We start from the raw sequence: 21,863 nt of genomic DNA on the forward strand, positions 1-21,863 counted from the left end.
ATGTTGATATTTGCTTGTCTATTGTTTGTGTTTGTGAGATTTTGTATAATGTGTGAGAGAGTGCCTATTGGTAATAGCACAAAAGTTCTATTGTTCACAATTGAACTCGAGAGTTTGTTGTTATGTGTTTAAGTTATGAGATCTCCTTTGCTCTAAAATTGCACTGGAATTTAGAAATTGTGTGAGAGTTGTGAGAGTTCATTTGCTTAAGAATTGTGTGTAAACTTGAAAGTTCGTGTAAGGGTTACGAGAATTTATTAGCTCGAGAATCGCATGTGAACTCAAAATTTCGTATTAAGATCGTGAGAGTTTATTATAATTGAGAAGTATAATACACCTACAAAATATGGAAATAAAAAACGATTACTAAATTATTTATTCCTTTATATAACATTATACATAATATGTATTAATTTTAGTGATAAATATTATTAAATATTATATTTATCAAATATAATATATTTATTATATTTATCAAATATAATATATATATTTATTATATTTAATTAATATAACATTTGGTTATTAAATGTATTACTTTTCCTATGAATCTACACTAGTCAAAATATATTACTAAATAAAATAGTCATAAAAATAAATTTAACATCTAAACGTATATTTACCAACATTAAGCATATTCGTAAATCTTAAATTCTAAATTCTAAAATATTTATTGATGTTCGGTCGTCTAATTGATGTTACAGTTAGTATAAAAGAAAATAAAAAAATGTAAATATATTTACAAAACAGTTTAAATTTACTGATGTTTATAATCCGGATCTTTTTGACTAAATGAGTAAAAACAAGAACTTTCATATCATTCTGAATTTCTGATGCCCGTGATTGCGGTCTCTTTTGATTATCTTGGGTTTGATATTTTTCTGCATATTATATTATATTATATTATATTATATTATATTATATTATATTATATTATATTATATTATATTATATTATATTATATTATATTATATTATATTATATATTTAAGATGTGGACGGTCGGGGAGGTGATGAATTTTGTTCAGCAGTTTGGTGATATTTTTACTTCATCACATCTTGAATTAGAAAGCTTTAAATTTTATATTTTAGTTTTGTCCACTTTGAATTGGTAACATAGGAAAACTGAAGAGAAAAGAACTCAAGTTATTGACCAACGTTGCATATGAAAATCATAGCAGTTGGGTTATCTATTCCATAAATGAGAAACGGAAACATACATAATCATGATAACATCATATAACAATTTTTTTAAAATTATCAAGAAACTAAATATAAGATATATGAATAATATCTCATTACTTTAATAATAACTTTTATTATCATATTTCACTTAATAATTTATGATTTCCTCGGTCATTGCATTTGCATCAACGCTTTCTCCTTTAAAATAACATTTTATTTGCTGGGGTTGTCACCATGTTGAAGCATTTCCCATTCAAAGGCTTTAAGATTCAACAATTACAATTGTCCTTTGAAACTTCAAGCAACTTGCGAATTTCGTTCTTTTCAGCTCAACTAATACATGTGAATTCACATGACAAAGTTGTTGGATTAGTTGCTTTAACATGCTACTATCATAATTCAGAACCTCATTAAAGTGTGTTTTAGATAAGACATAGAATTATTCGTGTTTCTCGCAGCAGTTTTAGTTGTAGGATGACATTTTTTTTTTATAGTTAAAGTTGTTGTACTTTTTTTGTTTTTGTTGTTGTTGTTGTTTTTTTTTTTTAGTTGTATTTGAACAATTGAAGTGTGTTTCACGTGAGACACCGTCCCTAACATATGATGGGATTAAAAAAAATGACCGACCTCATCATTTTATGAATGAATTTAGAGAGATTAATTTAATATAAAGAAAAGTTTAGAAGACTAAAAGTAAATTTGAAATTTTTTTATAAACTTTAAAAAAAGGAAATATAACTTAATGGATTAAGTAGAGTAAATCTAAGTTACACATCAATAAAAAGCCTATTATCTTTATTTGTATTGTAATAAGTTGTACTTGTCTATATTCAATAATTAAATTAGATGTTTAGAAATGTTAATAACAAAAAAAAAAGTAACACTTTTTTTTAGACATTTTCTTTATTATTAATTGAAGCTTATCAAAAGTTTGGATTTTACTTCTTATTTAATCAATTTTATTCATAATTTTATAATTTTCAACACAATATAATTAATAATGGGATGTGTGTTAAAAATATGTCACTAATATTTCTATAACTCATTTAAGACTTATTTTATAAAAAGAAAAGAAATAGATAAAAAAAAAATAGAGAAAAAAAATAAGTGAATGAAAATAGATCGATAAGATATAGAAAAGATTTTATTGTTTGAATAAAAAAGGAAAGAAATAAAGAAGAGAAATTAAAAAAAATCTTAAAATTATTTTTTAAGTTAAAAAATAGGAAAGCACATGAAGAGTATATTTTCATGCTTATATTTTTTGAAAATAAACTTGTAATCTATGAAACAAAATCTTCATACATTTTTCTTATTTATTTTTGCGCACTTTAGAGCGGAAATAAAAAAAAACAGGGTAGAGTTCGTACCCTTTTATTTACAACCTCTAATTTTCTATATTTTATTTTCACTCTTTTTCCTATTTCTCATGTAGTTCTCGTGTACAAAACAGAAGGTTTAAAAAAATGATGAAAAGAAAAGTTGTTTGAGTTAATGAAAATACATTGAAAAGAAAATTGAGTATCGAAAAGAATGTGACATTAATTATGCTCGACATTTGACAACATTCAAAAGTTTCAAATGCATTGACTTTTAATAACAAATTGTCAAAAATTTCAAATACATTACATTATAATACAATAATAGAAAAAATTAAGTTGAACTTCTCACCATGTAATATTTAATTCGTGATTTTAGTCTATTAATTTTAAATTTATAATTTTATTTTCCCATTTTAAAAATATATAATTAATATTCATTAAAATTATAATATTATCTATGATATAAAATTAAATAAATAATGTAATAATTAATGTTTAATATTTTTTAGGTTAAATTATAATTTAGAATTCATTTTTAAAGCATTTTTTTAATCTATTTTACTAATTTTATGAGGTAAAAATGGCTTAATGTTAGTTCATGGATAATATTACAATTTTAATAGAAAACAAAATAATCATTTAATAGTAGAACTAAAATTACGAATTTTATAAACTTGAGAGATTAAAATTGGGAATTTAAACTTGGAGACTAAAATTGCAAATTAAATATTGTAAAGAGACTAAAAATATAATTTAATCAATAAAAATTGTAACAACCTGATAGATCTTACACTTTACAGTTCAACAATTAAGCAACGAAAAACATAATTTTAGTTACCTAAGATTACCATGCAAACAATTTTTGGATACACATACAACTATATATATATATATATATATATATATATATATACATATATATACATGTGTGTGTATGTATGTATGTATGTATGTATATATGTATATATGGTTTAAATATATTTTTAATCTCTCAAATTTGGGTAAATTTCTTTTTGATATCTCAAATTTAAAATTATTTTTTTAGCCTTTGTAATTTTAAAAAATATTATTTTAGTCTCGTAAGTCACTAATAATACATCTAAAGTGATGAATTAAGATAGTTATATAATATCAGCTGAGTTTAATATCATATTTTTACTAACAAAGAGACTAGTAGGTAAATTTTGTGTGACAATATTTGACAAATTCCCTAAAAACATTTAGTATAAAAATTAAAACAAGATTTTTTTTTGAAATTATAAGAACCGAAAAGATCAGTTGTGACACCCTTACTACCCCAAAACATATATCGAAATAGTGTAACAAAATTAAAGAAAATAAACTTTTGAAATTGGTAAAAGGGTTCACATAACAAAAATTCAATACACCACATTAATAGAAATATCAAACCTAAAATACAAGAGTTTCTAAAATTGTTTTCAAAATAATATTACAGAATTTTCATAAATATCTTAAACTAGAAATCCTCTGCCCCGATGTCACACTATCAGAGCATTTTCCCAAATAAAACTGCTGACATACTATATACCAATTGCAGCTGGATCCTCTCCACCTAAAAATATCCACAATTTATACGGTGAGAAAAGAAAAATTATCTATATGCAAAACACATACAAACACATCACAGTATAATTTATTATAACAACTTGTTTATTTCATATAAACGTATATAGATTTAATTATCAAATATTCAACCATTTAACAAACCATTATACATGTCACTTTCACAATCATAAAATCATTTTCATGTTCATCAATATCACAATTAACACTATGCCAAGACCTCGCCACATCTGACACAAGTGATACAGGTTAATTGCCTCCCTTACTCACACCATACCAGGGGTACGCTCGTCCCTGAAGCATCACCTACCCAAGGTTCGTATCATCCCTGATTTACGAGGAGTACGCTCGTCCCTGAAGTATCCACCACACAGGGTTCGTATCATCCTTAATCCTTTAGTGTGAGTAACAACAATCACATTACAATCAATACAATCTCTTGCAATTAACCCTATGTCAGGGCTGCCATAACTGACATAAGTGGTGGTGTTAACTGTTTTTCTCATCTCACACCATGCTAGGGTCACGCCTTCCCTGTAACACCACTTATACAGAGTCGTGCCATACTAGCCATCGATGTGAGACATCACAATCACAATCATACAACATCTCATCAAATTTATAACACATGTATAATTCCATATAACAAATAAACTTAACAAAGTAAGATCTACATACCCCTCAAGCATATTATATCAATATTCTTCATTCTTACAAGTAATATAGCAATTAACTTTCATTAACACAAAAGTTAATAGAATAACAGTAAAATTCCTAATTATTCCAAATTAGAAATTAATAGGAGGCTTGGCCGTCCATTCACATAAATTCCAAATTTTAAATCAATAGGAGGCTTGGCCGTCCATTCACATAAATCAAACGTTATTCTAAGAAATTCTACCCAATACCCTCATGTATTTTACATATAAATAACCCTCTTTTCCCCCGTACCTGATTAAATAGAAATTTGAGTAGAACTTCCTCTTCTTTTTTATTAACTAGGACCGGAACTAGAGCAGAACCTCCTCTCTTTCTAGATTCTTCTCTCTCTCTCTCTTTCTTCCTCCGGAATTTCCTTATCTCAAGTTATGAATTTCCTTCAGCCCCTAGCCTCTATTTATAGAAATTCTGGAATTACTATGCAGATTAAAATAATATTATATTTACTATGCACTATTCATTAAAATAATATTAATAGTAAAATACTGTGCATTCACGAGATTACTGTTCGTCCACGGATTTACTGTTCAAAAATACATATATTACTATTCAAAAATACGTATACGTGAATAGTAAAATACGTATACATAAATAGTAAAATACATATAAAAAAATATGATAATCCTTTTAACAATCCCAATACATAAAAATAAAATTTTAGGATGTTACATTACTCCCCTCCTTTTAGAAATTTCGTCCCCGAAATTACCTGATGCAAATAAAAATGGATATGAAGCTTTCATCTTTTCCTCTAATTCCCAAGTAGCACTTTCAGGTATAGCTCCTCCCCAAATAACCTTTACCAAAGGAATTTCTTTACCCCTAAGTTGCTTTACCATTCGATCCTCGACTCTTATCGGGGTAGCTTCCACCGTCAAGTTCTCCTTAACCTTAATATGATCCGACTCAATCACATGCGAAGGATCGTGGATATATTTTCGAAGTTGAGAAATGTGAAAGACATCATGAAGATTTGACAAATTAGGAGGCAAAGCAATTTGGTAGGCAACATTGCCGACTCTTTTAAGAATTTGAAAAGGACCAATAAATCGAGGAGTAAGTTTTCTGGATTTTAATGCCCTGCCAACCCCAGTCCACGGAGTGACTTTCAAGAATACATGGTCACCTTCTTGAAATTCTAAATCCTTTCTTCTTCTGTCAGCATAACTTTTCTGTCTACTCTGAGCTGTCCTCATCCTATCCTGTATCAATTTAACTTTTTCAGTAGTTTGTTGCACAATCTCAGGTCCTAAGATGACATTGTCTCCAGGCTCACTCCAACACAAAGGAGTTCTACACCTCCTACCATACAAGGCTTCATAGGGTGCCATACCTATGCTAGAGTGGTAACTATTATTATAGGTAAACTCTATCAAAGGTAAAAGGCTATCCCAACTTCCTCCTTGGTCCAAAACACAGGCTCTAAGCAAATCCTCTAAAGACTGAATAGTCCTCTCAGTCTGACCATCAGTTTGAGGATGATATGCTGAACTAAGTCTCAGTTGGGTTCCCAAGGCTTGTTGTAGGCTCTCCCAAAATCTAGAGGTGAATCTAGGGTCTCTGTCTGAAATTATGCTAGATGGTATCCCATGCAATCTCACAATTTCATCAATGTACAATCTAGCCAATTTCTCTAGAGAATGCCTAATGTTAATAGGTAGAAAATGTGCACTCTTGGTCAACCTATCAACTATAACCCAAATGGAATCATGCCCTTTCCTAGTCCTAGGCAAAGCAACTACAAAGTCCATAGAAATGCTATCCCACTTCCACTCGGGTATACTCAAAGGCTGAAGTAGTCCTGAAGGTTTTTGATGCTCTATCTTAGCCTTCTGACATACTAGACAGGCACTCACAAATTCAGCTATATCTTTCTTCATCCTAGGCCACCAGAATATCTTCCTTAGGTCTTGATACATCTTAGTTGCTCCTGGATGAAAACTAAGCTTGCTCTTATGACCTTCCTCTAGTATCAGTCGTTTAAGTGTAGGGTTACTAGGCACACATACTCGATCTTTAAATCTTACCACTCCATCTGCACCCAAGGTAAATTCTTCTCCAATCCCTTGTCTTATATCCTTTCGTCTAGCCTCTAGAAATGAATCCATTAACTGTGCTTCTCTAATTTCCCCCAACAACTCACTAGTCACCCGAGTCATACCTAGTCTTACACTATTATGGTTCACTTCACAAGTCAGACTCAAGTCTCTAAATTGTGTCAAAAGATCCATCTCTCTAATCATAAGAGAAGACAAATGCAAAGATTTTCTACTCAAGGCATCAGCTACCACATTAGCTTTTCCTGGATGATAATTAAGATCAAAATCATAGTCTTTAAGGAATTCCAACCATCTCCTTTGCCTCATATTTAATTCTTTTTGGTCAAATAAATACCTAAGACTCTTATGATCACTAAACACCTCAAATTTTGAACCATACAAATAATGTCTCCAAATCTTAAGTGTGAATACCACAGCTGCTAATTCAAGATCATGGGTGGGGTAATTCCTCTCATGTACCTTCAATTGTCTGGATGCATAAGATACAACCCTACCCTCTTGCATTAATACACCACCCAAACCCATCTTAGAAGCGTCACAGTAAACCACAAAAGTCTTACTAAGATCAGGCAATACTAAAACAGGTGCACTAGTCAATTTTTCCTTAAGGGTTCGGAAACTATCTTCACATTTACTATCCCAAACAAACACAACCCCTTTCCTAGTCAAATTTGTCAAAGGTAATGCTAACTTAGAGAATCCCTCTATGAATCTCCTATAATATCCAGCTAATCCAAGGAAACTCCTAATCTCACTAACTGACTTAGGTGTCTCCCAATTAAGCACAGCCTCAACCTTAGATGGATCCACTGCTATTCCCCCACTTGAAATTACATGTCCTAAGAAACTCACCTCCTCTAGCCAAAAATCACACTTGGACAACTTAGCATAAAGTTGTTTCTCCCTGAGAGTTTGTAGTACTACCCTTAAGTGTTCCTCATGCTCCTCTTTAGTCTTGGAATAAACTAGTATGTCATCTATAAAGACAACTACAAATTTATCCAAGTATGGATGAAGAATCCGGTTCATGTAGTCCATAAAAATTGCAGGAGCATTTGTCACACCGAAAGGCATTACTAGATACTCATAGTGTCCATAGCGAGTTCTAAAGGCTGTCTTAGGTACATCTTCTTCCTTAACCCTAATCTGGTGGTATCCTGATCTAAGATCAATCTTACTAAACACACAAGCACCTGCCAACTGATCCATAAGATCATCTATCCTAGGCAATGGATATTTGTTCTTAATGGTCACTTTGTTCAACTGGCGATAATCCACACACAATCTCATGCTACCGTCTTTCTTTTTGACTAAGAGTACGGGTGCTCCCCAAGGTGATACACTAGGTCTCACAAACCCCTTCTCCAACAATTCTTCTATTTGCTTTTTCAGTTCCACTAACTCTATGGGTGACATCCTATAAGGTGCAATAGAAATAGGTCCTGCTCCTGGAACTAAATCTATGGAAAATTCTACTTCTCTTCTAGGTGGTAAGCTAGACACCTCAGAGAAGACATCCGAAAAGTCACATACAACAGGCAGTTCATTTACTGAAACATTTTTCTCAGAATTTAAAGAAGCTAACAACATGTACACTTGGGCATCCGCTTGCATAGACACCTTAACTTGGTTGCCAGTCAAATAATCCTTACTCACTTTTTCAACAGGTTCACCAAAAACAATAGATTTACAAGCACAGTTCAAAAGGACATGATTGGAAGATAACCAGTCCATACCCAGAATAACATCTAGTTGACTTAGAGGTAAACAAATTAAGTCAACCAGGAAATCTCTACCTTCAATAGTTAGAGGACATTTTGGACAGACATCAGAAGTAATTACAGAACCATTAGTGGGTGTTTCGACAATTAACTCAAAAGATAAGGAAGAGACAGGTAATTTTAACTTAGACACACATGCGTGTGATATAAAAGAGCGAGTTGCACCAGAATCATATAAAACGGTTAAAGGAGTTCCATTAATGAAACACATACCCTGAATTAAGTCCTCGGATTGAGTAGCTTCAGCACCACTCAAAGCAAATACTCTTCCTGTGGTTTGAGGTTTGTTAGCGTTCCCTTCAATCTCTGTTGTTTCTTTCCTATTCTGAGGACATTCATTAGCCTTGTGTCCTTCTGCTTTGCATTTGAAGCATATCAGTACCTTTTGCATCCGACACTCAGCTGCTCTATGACCTGACTTTCCACAGTTATAGCAGTTTTTGTGTGGAACAATACTCCGATTTCCACCTCCAGAAAGTTGGCTAGCTTGGTTTCCTTGCACAAAGTCCTGATTATTCACTTTAGTATTCGCATTTCCAGCAGGCTTGTTATAAGGTTTACCTTTATTGGATGAACCAAACTTATTATTTCTCATTGGTCCTCCACTTTTATAATGAGTTACCCTAGCTTGGTTGTCCTCATCATAAACTCTACACTTGTTTACCAATTCATGGTAGTGCGTGATCCCTTGATAATTGAACACTTGTTTAATCTCTGGGCGAAGACCGCTCACAAACTTTACGCATTTGTCCTCCTCATTGCCCACACCGTCGTACATAGGGCAGAATCTCACCAAATCTTCAAACTTAGTCACGTACTCGGCCACCGAATCTTCTCCTTGTTTTAACTCAAGAAATTCTACCTGTTTCTTGTGTCTTACATCTCGGGGAAAATATTTCTCCAAGAATAACCGCTTGAAAGAATCCCAACTTACTTGGGTTCCTATGGCTATTATTCTTTGCCAAGTACTTTGCCACCAGATACCAGCTTCTCCAGAGAGCATGAAGGTAGCCAAAGTCACCTTCTGCGTCACAGGACATCCCATGACTTGGAATATCTTTTCAATTTCAAATATCCAGTCAGCAGCTCCGTCAGGATTATAGCCTCCACGAAAACTTGGTGGATTATTTCGCTGGAATCTTTCTAGCCAATCAACTTCTGGTCGTTGGTTCAAATTACCAAGAGCCTGAGCCATTGCTTGCAGAGCGTCGGCGATTGCAAGATCATTTCTACCTCCTGCCATTGTTTTTTCTGTCCTCCCAGAAAAATTAACAATTATGCTTTAAAAACAACAATTTTAATCAATTGTCGTTTTAACAAATCAATATGTTCAACAATCAATTTACTACAACATTCATTTATCAAACAAGCACAATAGACTCATAACTCACGGCCGATTGAATCGACCTGCTCTGATACCACTAAATGTGACACCCTTACTACCCCAAAACATATATCGAAATAGTGTAACAAAATTAAAGAAAATAAACTTTTGAAATTGGTAAAAGGGTTCACATAACAAAAATTCAATACACCACATTAATAGAAATATCAAACCTAAAATACAAGAGTTTCTAAAATTGTTTTCAAAATAATATTACAGAATTTTCATAAATATCTTAAACTAGAAATCCTCTGCCCCGATGTCACACTATCAGAGCATTTTCCCAAATAAAACTGCTGACATACTATATACCAATTGCAGCTGGATCCTCTCCACCTAAAAATATCCACAATTTATACGGTGAGAAAAGAAAAATTATCTATATGCAAAACACATACAAACACATCACAGTATAATTTATTATAACAACTTGTTTATTTCATATAAACGTATATAGATTTAATTATCAAATATTCAACCATTTCACAAACCATTATACATGTCACTTTCACAATCATAAAATCATTTTCATGTTCATCAATATCACAATTAACACTATGCCAAGACCTCGCCACATCTGACACAAGTGATACAGGTTAATTGCCTCCCTTACTCACACCATACCAGGGGTACGCTCGTCCCTGAAGCATCACCTACCCAAGGTTCGTATCATCCCTGATTTACGAGGAGTACGCTCGTCCCTGAAGTATCCACCACACAGGGTTCGTATCATCCTTAATCCTTTAGTGTGAGTAACAACAATCACATTACAATCAATACAATCTCTTGCAATTAACCCTATGTCAGGGCTGCCATAACTGACATAAGTGGTGGTGTTAACTGTTTTTCTCATCTCACACCATGCTAGGGTCACGCCTTCCCTGTAACACCACTTATACAGAGTCGTGCCATACTAGCCATCGATGTGAGACATCACAATCACAATCATACAACATCTCATCAAATTTATAACACATGTATAATTCCATATAACAAATAAACTTAACAAAGTAAGATCTACATACCCCTCAAGCATATTATATCAATATTCTTCATTCTTACAAGTAATATAGCAATTAACTTTCATTAACACAAAAGTTAATAGAATAACAGTAAAATTCCTAATTATTCCAAATTAGAAATTAATAGGAGGCTTGGCCGTCCATTCACATAAATTCCAAATTTTAAATCAATAGGAGGCTTGGCCGTCCATTCACATAAATCAAACGTTATTCTAAGAAATTCTACCCAATACCCTCATGTATTTTACATATAAATAACCCTCTTTTCCCCCGTACCTGATTAAATAGAAATTTGAGTAGAACTTCCTCTTCTTTTTTATTAACTAGGACCGGAACTAGAGCAGAACCTCCTCTCTTTCTAGATTCTTCTCTCTCTCTCTCTTTCTTCCTCCGGAATTTCCTTATCTCAAGTTATGAATTTCCTTCAGCCCCTAGCCTCTATTTATAGAAATTCTGGAATTACTATGCAGATTAAAATAATATTATATTTACTATGCACTATTCATTAAAATAATATTAATAGTAAAATACTGTGCATTCACGAGATTACTGTTCGTCCACGGATTTACTGTTCAAAAATACATATATTACTATTCAAAAATACGTATACGTGAATAGTAAAATACGTATACATAAATAGTAAAATACATATAAAAAAAATATGATAATCCTTTTAACAATCCCAATACATAAAAATAAAATTTTAGGATGTTACATCAGTTTTAAATTTGATGAACTAAAACAAAATTTACCTTAAATTTAAGGAACTAAAACACTAGCACAAAAATCACTTTTAGAATCGGGGTTTTAAAATCAGTTATAAGGTGGTCGATTTTAAAAGTGACGGCGGTGACAATTTTGTAAATAATGACATTACTTTTTAAATCGGCTACTTTATGACCGATTTTAAAAGGTCTCTGATACTACTTTTAAAATCGGTTCTTAAATAGTTGATTTTAAAAGTGCTACTTTTAACATCAGCTATCTAAGACCGATTTTGTATGTAGTTTTTAAAATCAATTTTTAAATAGCCGATTTTAAAAGTGGCTAATTTTAAAATCAATTCTTAAATAGCCGATTTTAAAAGTACTACTTTTAACATCGGCTATCTAAGAACCGATTTTGTATGTAATTTTTAAAATCGGCTCTTAAATAACTGATTTTAAAAACTACATACAAAATCGGTTCATAGATAGCCGATGTTAAAAATGTCAGAACTTAGTATTTCTCCCTTTCCCTCCATTCTCTTTGATCTTTGGCTCCATTCTCTTTCATTTATCCCTCCATTCTTTTCTTTACTCTCTCGCGCTCTCATCTAAAGTCTTCAGCTTCTCGTTTTCTTTGCAAGACTACAATATCAATGTAACATTCTCTTCTAATCATGTCTCTAGTTTTATTGTTACTGGGCAAATTTCGAATCTGGAACGGGCCGTTTTGAAAGCAGAACAAGCCGTTCTGCAAGCAAAATGGCTCGTTCTAAGCCCGTTCCAGGGACTCCAAAAATCATTAAAGTAAGCACATGTGCATTTTCTTTACCAAGTAACTACCTATTGTTTTAGTTTTGGTAATATACAATATTCTTGATGGTTTATACTTTGGGAATGGTTTGAATTCTCAGGATATTTAGGGTCCCTGCTAAATGTCGTAAAGATGATCTTTTGTTCGCCTTGAAGAGTTTCATGGACAATAACTTGTGCGATATACATTCCCCTTAGCATTATTTTGGCTTTTAGTGTTTTTGGGGGACGAAAATTTTGTATTATTTGTGTTTACATCTATTAATTATTGTCTCCAAACGGTCTCTTCCTTGATTCCTTAACCTTCATGTTACTCTATACGAACTAGCTCAAGCTCTGTAATTCTAATGTTAGAAGTTCTCTTCATGTGCAATGTAACATCCCAAATTTTATACAATAGTTAATTATTATTTTTATATTTATGAAAATTATTTTTTAAAGTTATTAATTAATAAAAAGAGTTTTTATAGAATATTTTAGAGATTTTAATAATTGATTATTATTTATTTTTAATATTTATAGAGATTATTAAAGGGGTTTTATAATTAAAATAAATAATAGTAATTAAATAATTTTTTTTAATCTTATCGATGAATTCCTGTCATAGATAATTCTGTAATATATAATAATTAATTGTATACAAGTTCAATTCACAAAGGTGTTAATTATGAACGAAGGTGCTAATTATGTACAAATTCAATTCACGAAATAAATAATAATATGATAGTAATTTTTGAAGATGCATTCACGAAGGTGTATTATATAATGATAAGATAGATGATAATAGGATAGTAAATAGTAAATTCTGAAGGGATAATAGAATAGTAAATTCTGAAGAGATAAGGTGTACGATTCTGAAGAGATAAGGTAAAAAATAGATAAGGTGCACAATATAGATAAGATGGTGCGCAGTAAAAAATAAAAATAAAAATAAAATATAAAAGAAGAAATGTGCATGGCAACGGGCCTATAAATAGGAACGGAACAACAACACATTCAATAGGAACCCGAAAAAACAAAATTGGACAGAGAACTTTTAAAAAAAAGTGAGAAGTGAGAGAAAGAAAGAGAGAGTGAGAGAGAGAAAGAGAAAGTGAAAGAGAAAGAAAGAGGGAAATAGAGAAAAAGTGAGTAGGAAGAAGATCTTGAAGATTTTTCGTAGATAAGTCGATGTTCTAAGGTAAAGGGGAGGAGAACTTTATCTCTTTAAAATTTTATATACTACTATGTTTATTTATTTATGTATATTTATTTAGTAGGCTGTCTCTAACCTCATTTATTTGCTTAACCTATGATTATTTTTATCTATAATAATTATTAAGGTGTTCATATTTTATATTTTTTAATTATTTTATAATGATTTTCATTTTTTTATTTATATCATTGGTACTCTTAATATATTATTTTTTACGTAAATGTATTTATTGTAAATATATTTTATAATCAACTATAATATAGTTGTGATATCTTGAACTCGTCTTATTGTTATTTTTTCATGCATTTATGAAGATAAATATTGTTCTATGGCCATAGAAGATAAAGTTTGAATTATTTGTAGCTGGGGGTTTGACCTTGGGGATTTAAATGAGTAAGGAATGAAGGTGAAATATCCTCTTGTTGGTTAATATTATGATGATGTTCATTTATCCTGACTAGTCACTACAATTATAATTCAAATTTTATTGTAAGATGAAAATTTAATATATGATATATATATACATATATATATATATATATATATATATATGTTTAATATTGATTATAAATAATTTTGTACATTCTTTTGAATTATTGTATTTATTAGATATTGTTCTTACTCCTCGTTTTTTCTCTATTTTTTTAAAATTAAATATATCACAAAATAGATGGATCTACTTGGGATTCCAGATCATTTTGCAGTGGTTATTGCTGTTGTTTTCCTTGGAAGGAATTGGAATGTAGAGACTGTTTGATGGATCTATTTTATTTCAATTGTAAATTTATTTCCATTATTAATGTAAATATTGTAATAGAAGTGGAAGAAAGAAATAATGTGTAAAATAGTACATTATTGCAAATATTATTTGTAAAAAAAATATTTCATTATTATCACGTATAATATTATTAATAATACATTTTTATTTTCAATATATATAAATATATATACGTATAATATTGGGATTTATAAATTGGGCGTTTCATGCAAAGCAAGATTATCAGGTAGGAGAAGAACAAAGGCCATTAATTTCTTCTAAGGTATTTTTTTTTAATTACCATTACTACTAAAATTGATTTTTATATTTATTTTGTAGTCTCGTAAGCAAAAAGGAAACTATAAGTGCGGATAATTTATAGTTTTACTCATTTTGTAATTTAGGATACATAATAATTTGTAAGTTACTTAACTTATTATGTACACATTTATGTATTACATGCATGTATTTTAAAAATATTTTGATTATATATATGGTTAACATTTACCAACTCTTGTCATTTGTATGTAATTTGGTCTATTGAAAATATATGAATTGTCTGGTATTTTATTAATTTGCAGGTTTTGTAAGTTTTGTTCAGAGATCCTCCTAAAATAAGTCAATTATTTTAAAAAAATTAACCACTTTTAACATCGGTCATGCCATAACTGATGTTAAAAGTTAGACTTTTAAAATCGGTTTATGCATGACCGATGTTAAAATTATAACTTTTAAAATCGGTTATGGCATGACTGATGTTAAAAAGTCTAGCTTTTAACATCGGTTGATGATTGATGTTAAAAGTACTACTTTTTAAAATCCCCTCTTTTAAAATTGGTCAGAGAATCGATTTTAAAAGTAAAAAATGATCGATTTTAAAAGTGTTTTTTCTACTAGTGAAAATATATTTAAAGACACACACACACGCACACACAATAATCCAAACTAAAAACACAAGTATTAAATTATCAATCATATAACATCTATAACTAGCTACATTAGAGTAACCTAAATAGATACTGTCATCCTTTAGCATAACCCTTAAAATTTGCTCATGCTCCAACCTATTTATACCTTGCCTCCATAACATTGCAGTTCAACATTAAGGAAATGCAAGAGTAAGCTTGAATTCAAAAGAAACACATTGTATAGAAGTATTAAAATAACTATACAAAACTTTAGCATATAACATACACTTACAACTCAACAACATATCCAACTTGATACATAGACCACACAACTTACTAGCATATCAATTTAGTACGTCAAAAATACGACTATTCAACACAACATGTGGTCAACCCCATAACTCATTCAACAACACAATATGTAATCAACACAATAGTTCACAACACAACTATTTAACAACACAACAAATAAAACAACATTGCAACATAACAATGCATATCAACTTTCAACACACATCAACTTTACAACGAGTCAACACAACAACATGAAGTATCATCATGCATTTCAACTAAGAGATATTTTACAATACATGTGAATAATCTAAGTGACTTGACCCCCTACCAAACCAACTTAATAAGACAGTTTTTTTGGGTTTGCTAGATCAATAGCAAATTTGGATATCAATCCACAATACAACATGATTTCTCATATTTTGTCATTTAAACTAGAAAAGTCTAGTATTTAGGTCAAGGTTCGAACAAATTAAATGTGAGTCTACCACGACCTTAACATGCATAACTAAACCTATATGGAATTAGCTTGTTGACTACCATCCAAATACTGCACCCTTTTTGGTACTTAGTAAGGGATTTTGATCCCTGACCTTGTTCCTTACTCAATTGGTCACTTCATACACATATGGCTCGCCCCATACAGATCTACACTAGTTACTTTTAATTAGTATGACCCAACCTGACCCCTATATTGTATTAATTAAGGACCTAGAATAAACTTAACAATCTACTTTAAGAGACAATTATACTCAAGAAGGTTTTTCCAACAACTAGGTTTGTAGAGAACCACAACACCATATCCTTACAATGGAATATTCATCTTTTAAAGCAACATCTCTCATTTAGTCTTAAGTCAATCAACATAGTATAACTACACATTTCAAGCATTCACAATCAACTACTTCAACACTACACTTCATACAACTCTACTACAATTCAACTTCAATTCTTAATCAACTTACAACTTTAAGCAACTTAAACATTGTGACACCCTCTACCCCAACATTAATACACAATAAATGTAAACAATAATTTTTTTTCTTTTTGAGTAAATAAAATCTTTCATAGATAAAACAAATGTCTCACATATCATAAGGTAGAAGATTCACATTCATAACTCATAAATCATAACTCCAATGTAGAAATGACAAAAGAAAAGAAAAACTAAAGTTTTCAAAACAATTTAATGGAAATAACATCCTAAACTAAGCCTAGCTATGCCCCGATGTCACATATTCTATCAAATCATGCCCAACTGAAGCCTTAAGCCTCATCACCAACATCCTCATGATGATGATCACCTGAAACATTATTTAAACATATACAAGAACAACAAGGGAGTGAGAAACATTCGACTCTAATTCAGATGTAGAAATAAATGTTAGGCAAACGCACACACAGTCATAACAAATACCACACCAGTTACACTTAAACAATCATAACTATCAAGTTATAAATACATTAGAATACATATACATTCACTTATCATGCAATAATGTCATGGACTCGACTCATAAGTGCATGCATGTGGCGCCATACAGAAGTTTACATTTCTCATCATTGGTATGTTGCACAGCAACATACCTGGGCACGTTCATTCATGAATACATCACTGGTGACCAAAGGTACACCTAAAATATCTCAGTACATCACTGTTATGAGGCCTAAGCAGCACACCTGGAATAAGTCATTTCACATAGCTTTTTACATCACTAGTATGCGGCCTAAGCAGCATACCTGGAATAAATTATTTGATCACATCATTTCATCATTGGTGAAGGTACACCTGGAATACATCATTTCATTACTGGTATACGGTCTAAGCGGCATAACTGGAGTTATATATGTATGTGATGCATGTCATACATTCACTATCTCAGACTCAACATTTCACTTATCACGGAATTTCATTTATTGCCTCATGTCATCATTTTTCATATTCTCATAGTCATAACTTATTTCAATAGCCCATTCTCTTGTCTCATGTCACTTGTTCATATTTACATAGTCATGTCATAATTATTCCTCATAAGGTCTGCACAAGAATCTACAAAGCACCCTTATTCATATTAAATCTTATTTATTTTCAAAATTAGTTACATATTCATTCATCACTTCCAACAAGGAACACAGTAGAGTAATCAGAAAGTAAAACAAAAACATTCATGCTTTGCATGTTCCTAGAAGCATGCATCAGGCAAGTGATTGGGGGCCAATCCGACTACCCAACAATTATTCCCACACCCCTGAACGAGGTTTCTTACTCCCCCTTACCTCGATAAGTAGGAGCAGAAACTAGAGCAGAACCTTGCTAATCTTCTTCTTTGAATTACCCTTGGTATTTAGAAGGTTTAGAAGAAGAAGAAGTCAAAAATGAATAGTATGATTTGAAATCAAGCCTGAGCCTCCTATTTATAAGCATCAGGGGTGGCCGGAACGACCCGTTCTGGACCAGAATGGCCTATTTTGGACCCATCCGTTATATGCAAAATTTACAACTAGAACGACCCGTTATCAAAATTAGAACGACCTGTTCTGGGGTTGATTTTAACACACATTGACCATAATTGGAACGATCCGTTTCTAACTTAGGAGTTTAGGCCATTTTATTAGTCTGGAACAACCCGTTCTACTTTTTGGAACGCCCGTTCAACTTTTGGGAACGTCCCATTCCATTTTTTGGAACGGCCTGTTCTAAGCCTAGAAAAATAGAATTTAATTTTTTCATAAATATTTAAATTATTAAAAAATATCTAAAATGTTCTATAAAACCCCTTTAATTAATAAAAATAACTATAAGAAGATAATTTCCATAAATATAAAAATAATAATAATTAACTATTGTATTAGTAGAAAATTCAGGATGTTTCAAACATCATTATACATTATTCCAAATCAATGCATAATAAAATAGAATCATATATCAAAATAATTCATGTGAATAATTCAATTGACTAATCACATGTTCAACACTTAGTCAAATAAACAATAAGTTTATCATTTAGTAACTCACGCCCGATGTCGTTCTCCCTATGAACAACATCATTAAGGTAGAGAGTTTCTAGCTCGCTCGTGCTTGGTGCTAATCCATTTATGTATGGCGTGGATGAGGCAAAGAGTCCATGTGTTAATCACACATTGAATAGTAAAAACTACGCCCAACCTCATTTAAACAAAGAGCCTCTGCCTGAATTATGCTCGATGCTACAAAACTTGCACCTGGTACTGTCCAAGCAAAAAATGTAACATCTTAAAATTTGAATATAATATTTTTATGTTATTCTTAAAATAGTAATCAATTTTTTTTAAGTATGATATTTTATAATTTTAATTTTATTGTCAAAACTTTCAAAAATTAAAATAAAAATAGATAATATTTAGTTAAGATTCAAAAATCTTGTTTATGATGTATTATTTTAGAATGATATTTTAATTATAAACTATTAATATATATATATATATATATTTGGTGAATTAAATTTTTATTTTTAAACATTTGAATTATGATATAAAGATATGTATAAATATATGTGGATTACCATTTTTTTTCTTTTTCTTGGCAAAATTTATTTTTAATTTTCAAAAAAAAAAATGCAATTAATGAACGGATAAAAGGTGCATGGATAAGCCTTATCCCGTGGAATTCAAATCCATTCCAATATTATGTAATTGAAACTATAGATACCAACAGAGTTATAATTGAACAAACTTGAATCAATTTTTAACCAAGTAATCATTACTTGGAGTACTATATATAGGTTCACTTGTGGTAAAAAAATTGGAGACATCAAACTCACGGAAATAGAGCAGCAGAGAGATGTAAGTGAAGAGAGAAAAAATAAAAGGAGAAGAAAGAAAGAGAGATAGAGAGTGAAGTAAGAGATTTTTTTTTACAAGCACTCCTTGATAAATCTACATTTTAAGGTAAGGTAGAAGAGAACTTTGTTTCTTTAAAATTTTATTTACTACTATGTTATTTATTTATGTTATTTTCTTGATACATTTATCTAGTGAGGTTTCCCTAACCTCATTTATTTGCTTAACCTATGTTTATTTTTATCTATAATAATTGCTAAGGTGTTCATATTCTATATTGTTTAATTATTTTATAATGATTGTCATATTTATTTTTATTATTGGTACTCTTAATATATTCTTTTTACGTAATGATTGTTTAATTATCTATAATGATTGTCTTGTTATTATTTTTCATGGATTTATGAAAATAAATATTGTTCTATGGTCATAGACGATAAAGTTTGAATTATTTATAGCTGGAGGTTGGACCTTGGGGATTTAAATGAGTAAGCATTCATGATAAAATATTCTGTTGATATTGGGTTGATATTACAATAATGCTCATTTATCTTGACTAGTCACTATTAAAATGATTCAAATTTTATTATTTAATTTTTGTTACTATCAATAATCTTGTTCTTTATTTAATTAATTATATTTATTTAACAAATGTTCTCACTCCTTATTTCTTGTTGTGAAAAAATTAATATATTATAAAAAAGATGGATCTCCCAACTATCCCAGGTCCTTTTACAGGAGTGATCACTGCCGTTTTCCCCGGGGGTAATTGGGGAATAGATGCTATTTCCAACTCTGTCACATTTCAAGGCATCGCACTGTCTTCGTTCTTTTTCTTCCCCGATCAAGAAAATCCTACCACCATAGATGGACCTATTATCGTGACTTTCTTTTTACCACCGGCAAATCATATAAACCCTATTGTGAACTTGTTTCCACCACCAATGTAAAATCGTAATAGTCGTGTAAAATAACAAGATATATATATAGAATAGGTAATGCGTGTAGAATAATATGTGTGTAAATGTTAAAAATAATAATGTAAGATATATGAGTAGTTTAAAATGATGTACATATTTTGGTAAATATATTAAGATCCTTGTAAGTTATTTATGTGTATTTACTCTTATTTCTCATTTGTGCTTTCAATTTAAATATATATATATATATATATATATATATATATGACTATCTATAAACGTATAAAATTAGGATTAATATGTATATTTTAGACGTTACAAAAAACTACTGCCTTGATCACATATGGCAACACTTGACTAGAGCTTGACATCACAATGTCAAAGAAGGGCAATCATGCTCAATACCTCTCAATCCATGTCTGACGTGACCAAGTTAGAGAGCTCTTCTCTAGCTCATACTCAACATTATCAATCTTGCATCCAACATTTAAGGTAGAGAGTCTTTAACCTATATCACACCCAATGTTAGATGGTGATTTTTGCACTTGTTAGAACCATGATTTGGCTCAATCCTCCTCAAAATTTGCCCATAACCAGCATGCAAAGCATAACAACACAACTATACGTGATCAACTACTTAATTTCATCCTCAAAATCAACATATGCAACTGCAAGATAACTCAACAATTTTCTCCTTCTCCTACTCACAATAATCAAACCAAGAAACATCTTATATTCACATCTTAATTCATCAACACAATTTTAAAATGATAATTCCATACAACAACAACAACAATACTTCAACAATTAATAGTTAACAAACTTCCCTTACCTCAAATCATTCAAAAAAGTGGTAGAAGAAAGGATGAACGCAATCCTATGAGAACTCCACATGCTGACTTCGAGTTTTTGATCTCAACTCTAGAGGCTTTGAATTTTTACATAACTACTCAATAATCTTAGGGGAATGGTCCTAACACAATCTAGTGGACTCAAAGAAAGAAGAAAGAAATTATGGCTCCAAAGCTCCTTTCTCCAAATTACTGTTCACATTTTTTTTATTTATTTTTTATTTATTTTTTATTTATTTTTATTTTTATTTTTTTAAAATATACCTTTTTTGCTATATATATATATATATATTTTTTTTTTAAAACAAAAATTGACATTTTCCGGACGAAATTGGGTTACTACAGTTGCCCCTCTTTACTTAATTTTACTAGATAATATAAACAAATCTTGTTTCCATATTATCGTAGTAAAATATAAGTAAAGAAAACACCAATTTCGTCCCTGAGCTTGAAACATTAAGAAAGATGAGCGCAAGGAACACGAAACATTAAAAAACATGAGCGCGAGAGCTCAAAACATTAAAAGGCATGAGCGCGGGGACTCAAAA

At 30.7% G+C, this 21,863-nt stretch overlaps 1 protein-coding gene across 1 annotated transcript; it reads right to left on the bottom strand.

Annotated features, from left to right (window-relative positions):
- Positions 1 to 4,597: 4,597 nt before the first annotated feature.
- On the bottom strand, positions 4,598 to 9,894 carry LOC145953517 (uncharacterized). The gene is made up of 7 exons (XM_083067491.1): positions 8,865 to 9,894; positions 8,404 to 8,525; positions 8,228 to 8,287; positions 7,948 to 8,070; positions 7,630 to 7,824; positions 7,330 to 7,395; positions 4,598 to 4,624 (listed from the first exon to the last, which is right to left on the bottom strand). The coding sequence occupies exons 1-7, from the start codon at positions 9,892 to 9,894 to the stop codon at positions 4,598 to 4,600; spliced, it is 1,623 nt and encodes a 540-aa protein (XP_082923617.1).
- Positions 9,895 to 21,863: the final 11,969 nt, after the last annotated feature.

Source organism: Cajanus cajan, chromosome 11 (assembly GCF_000230855.2).
Source record: "Cajanus cajan strain Asha chromosome 11, NIPB_CcT2T_4, whole genome shotgun sequence".
Taxonomy (NCBI): domain Eukaryota; kingdom Viridiplantae; phylum Streptophyta; class Magnoliopsida; order Fabales; family Fabaceae; genus Cajanus; species Cajanus cajan.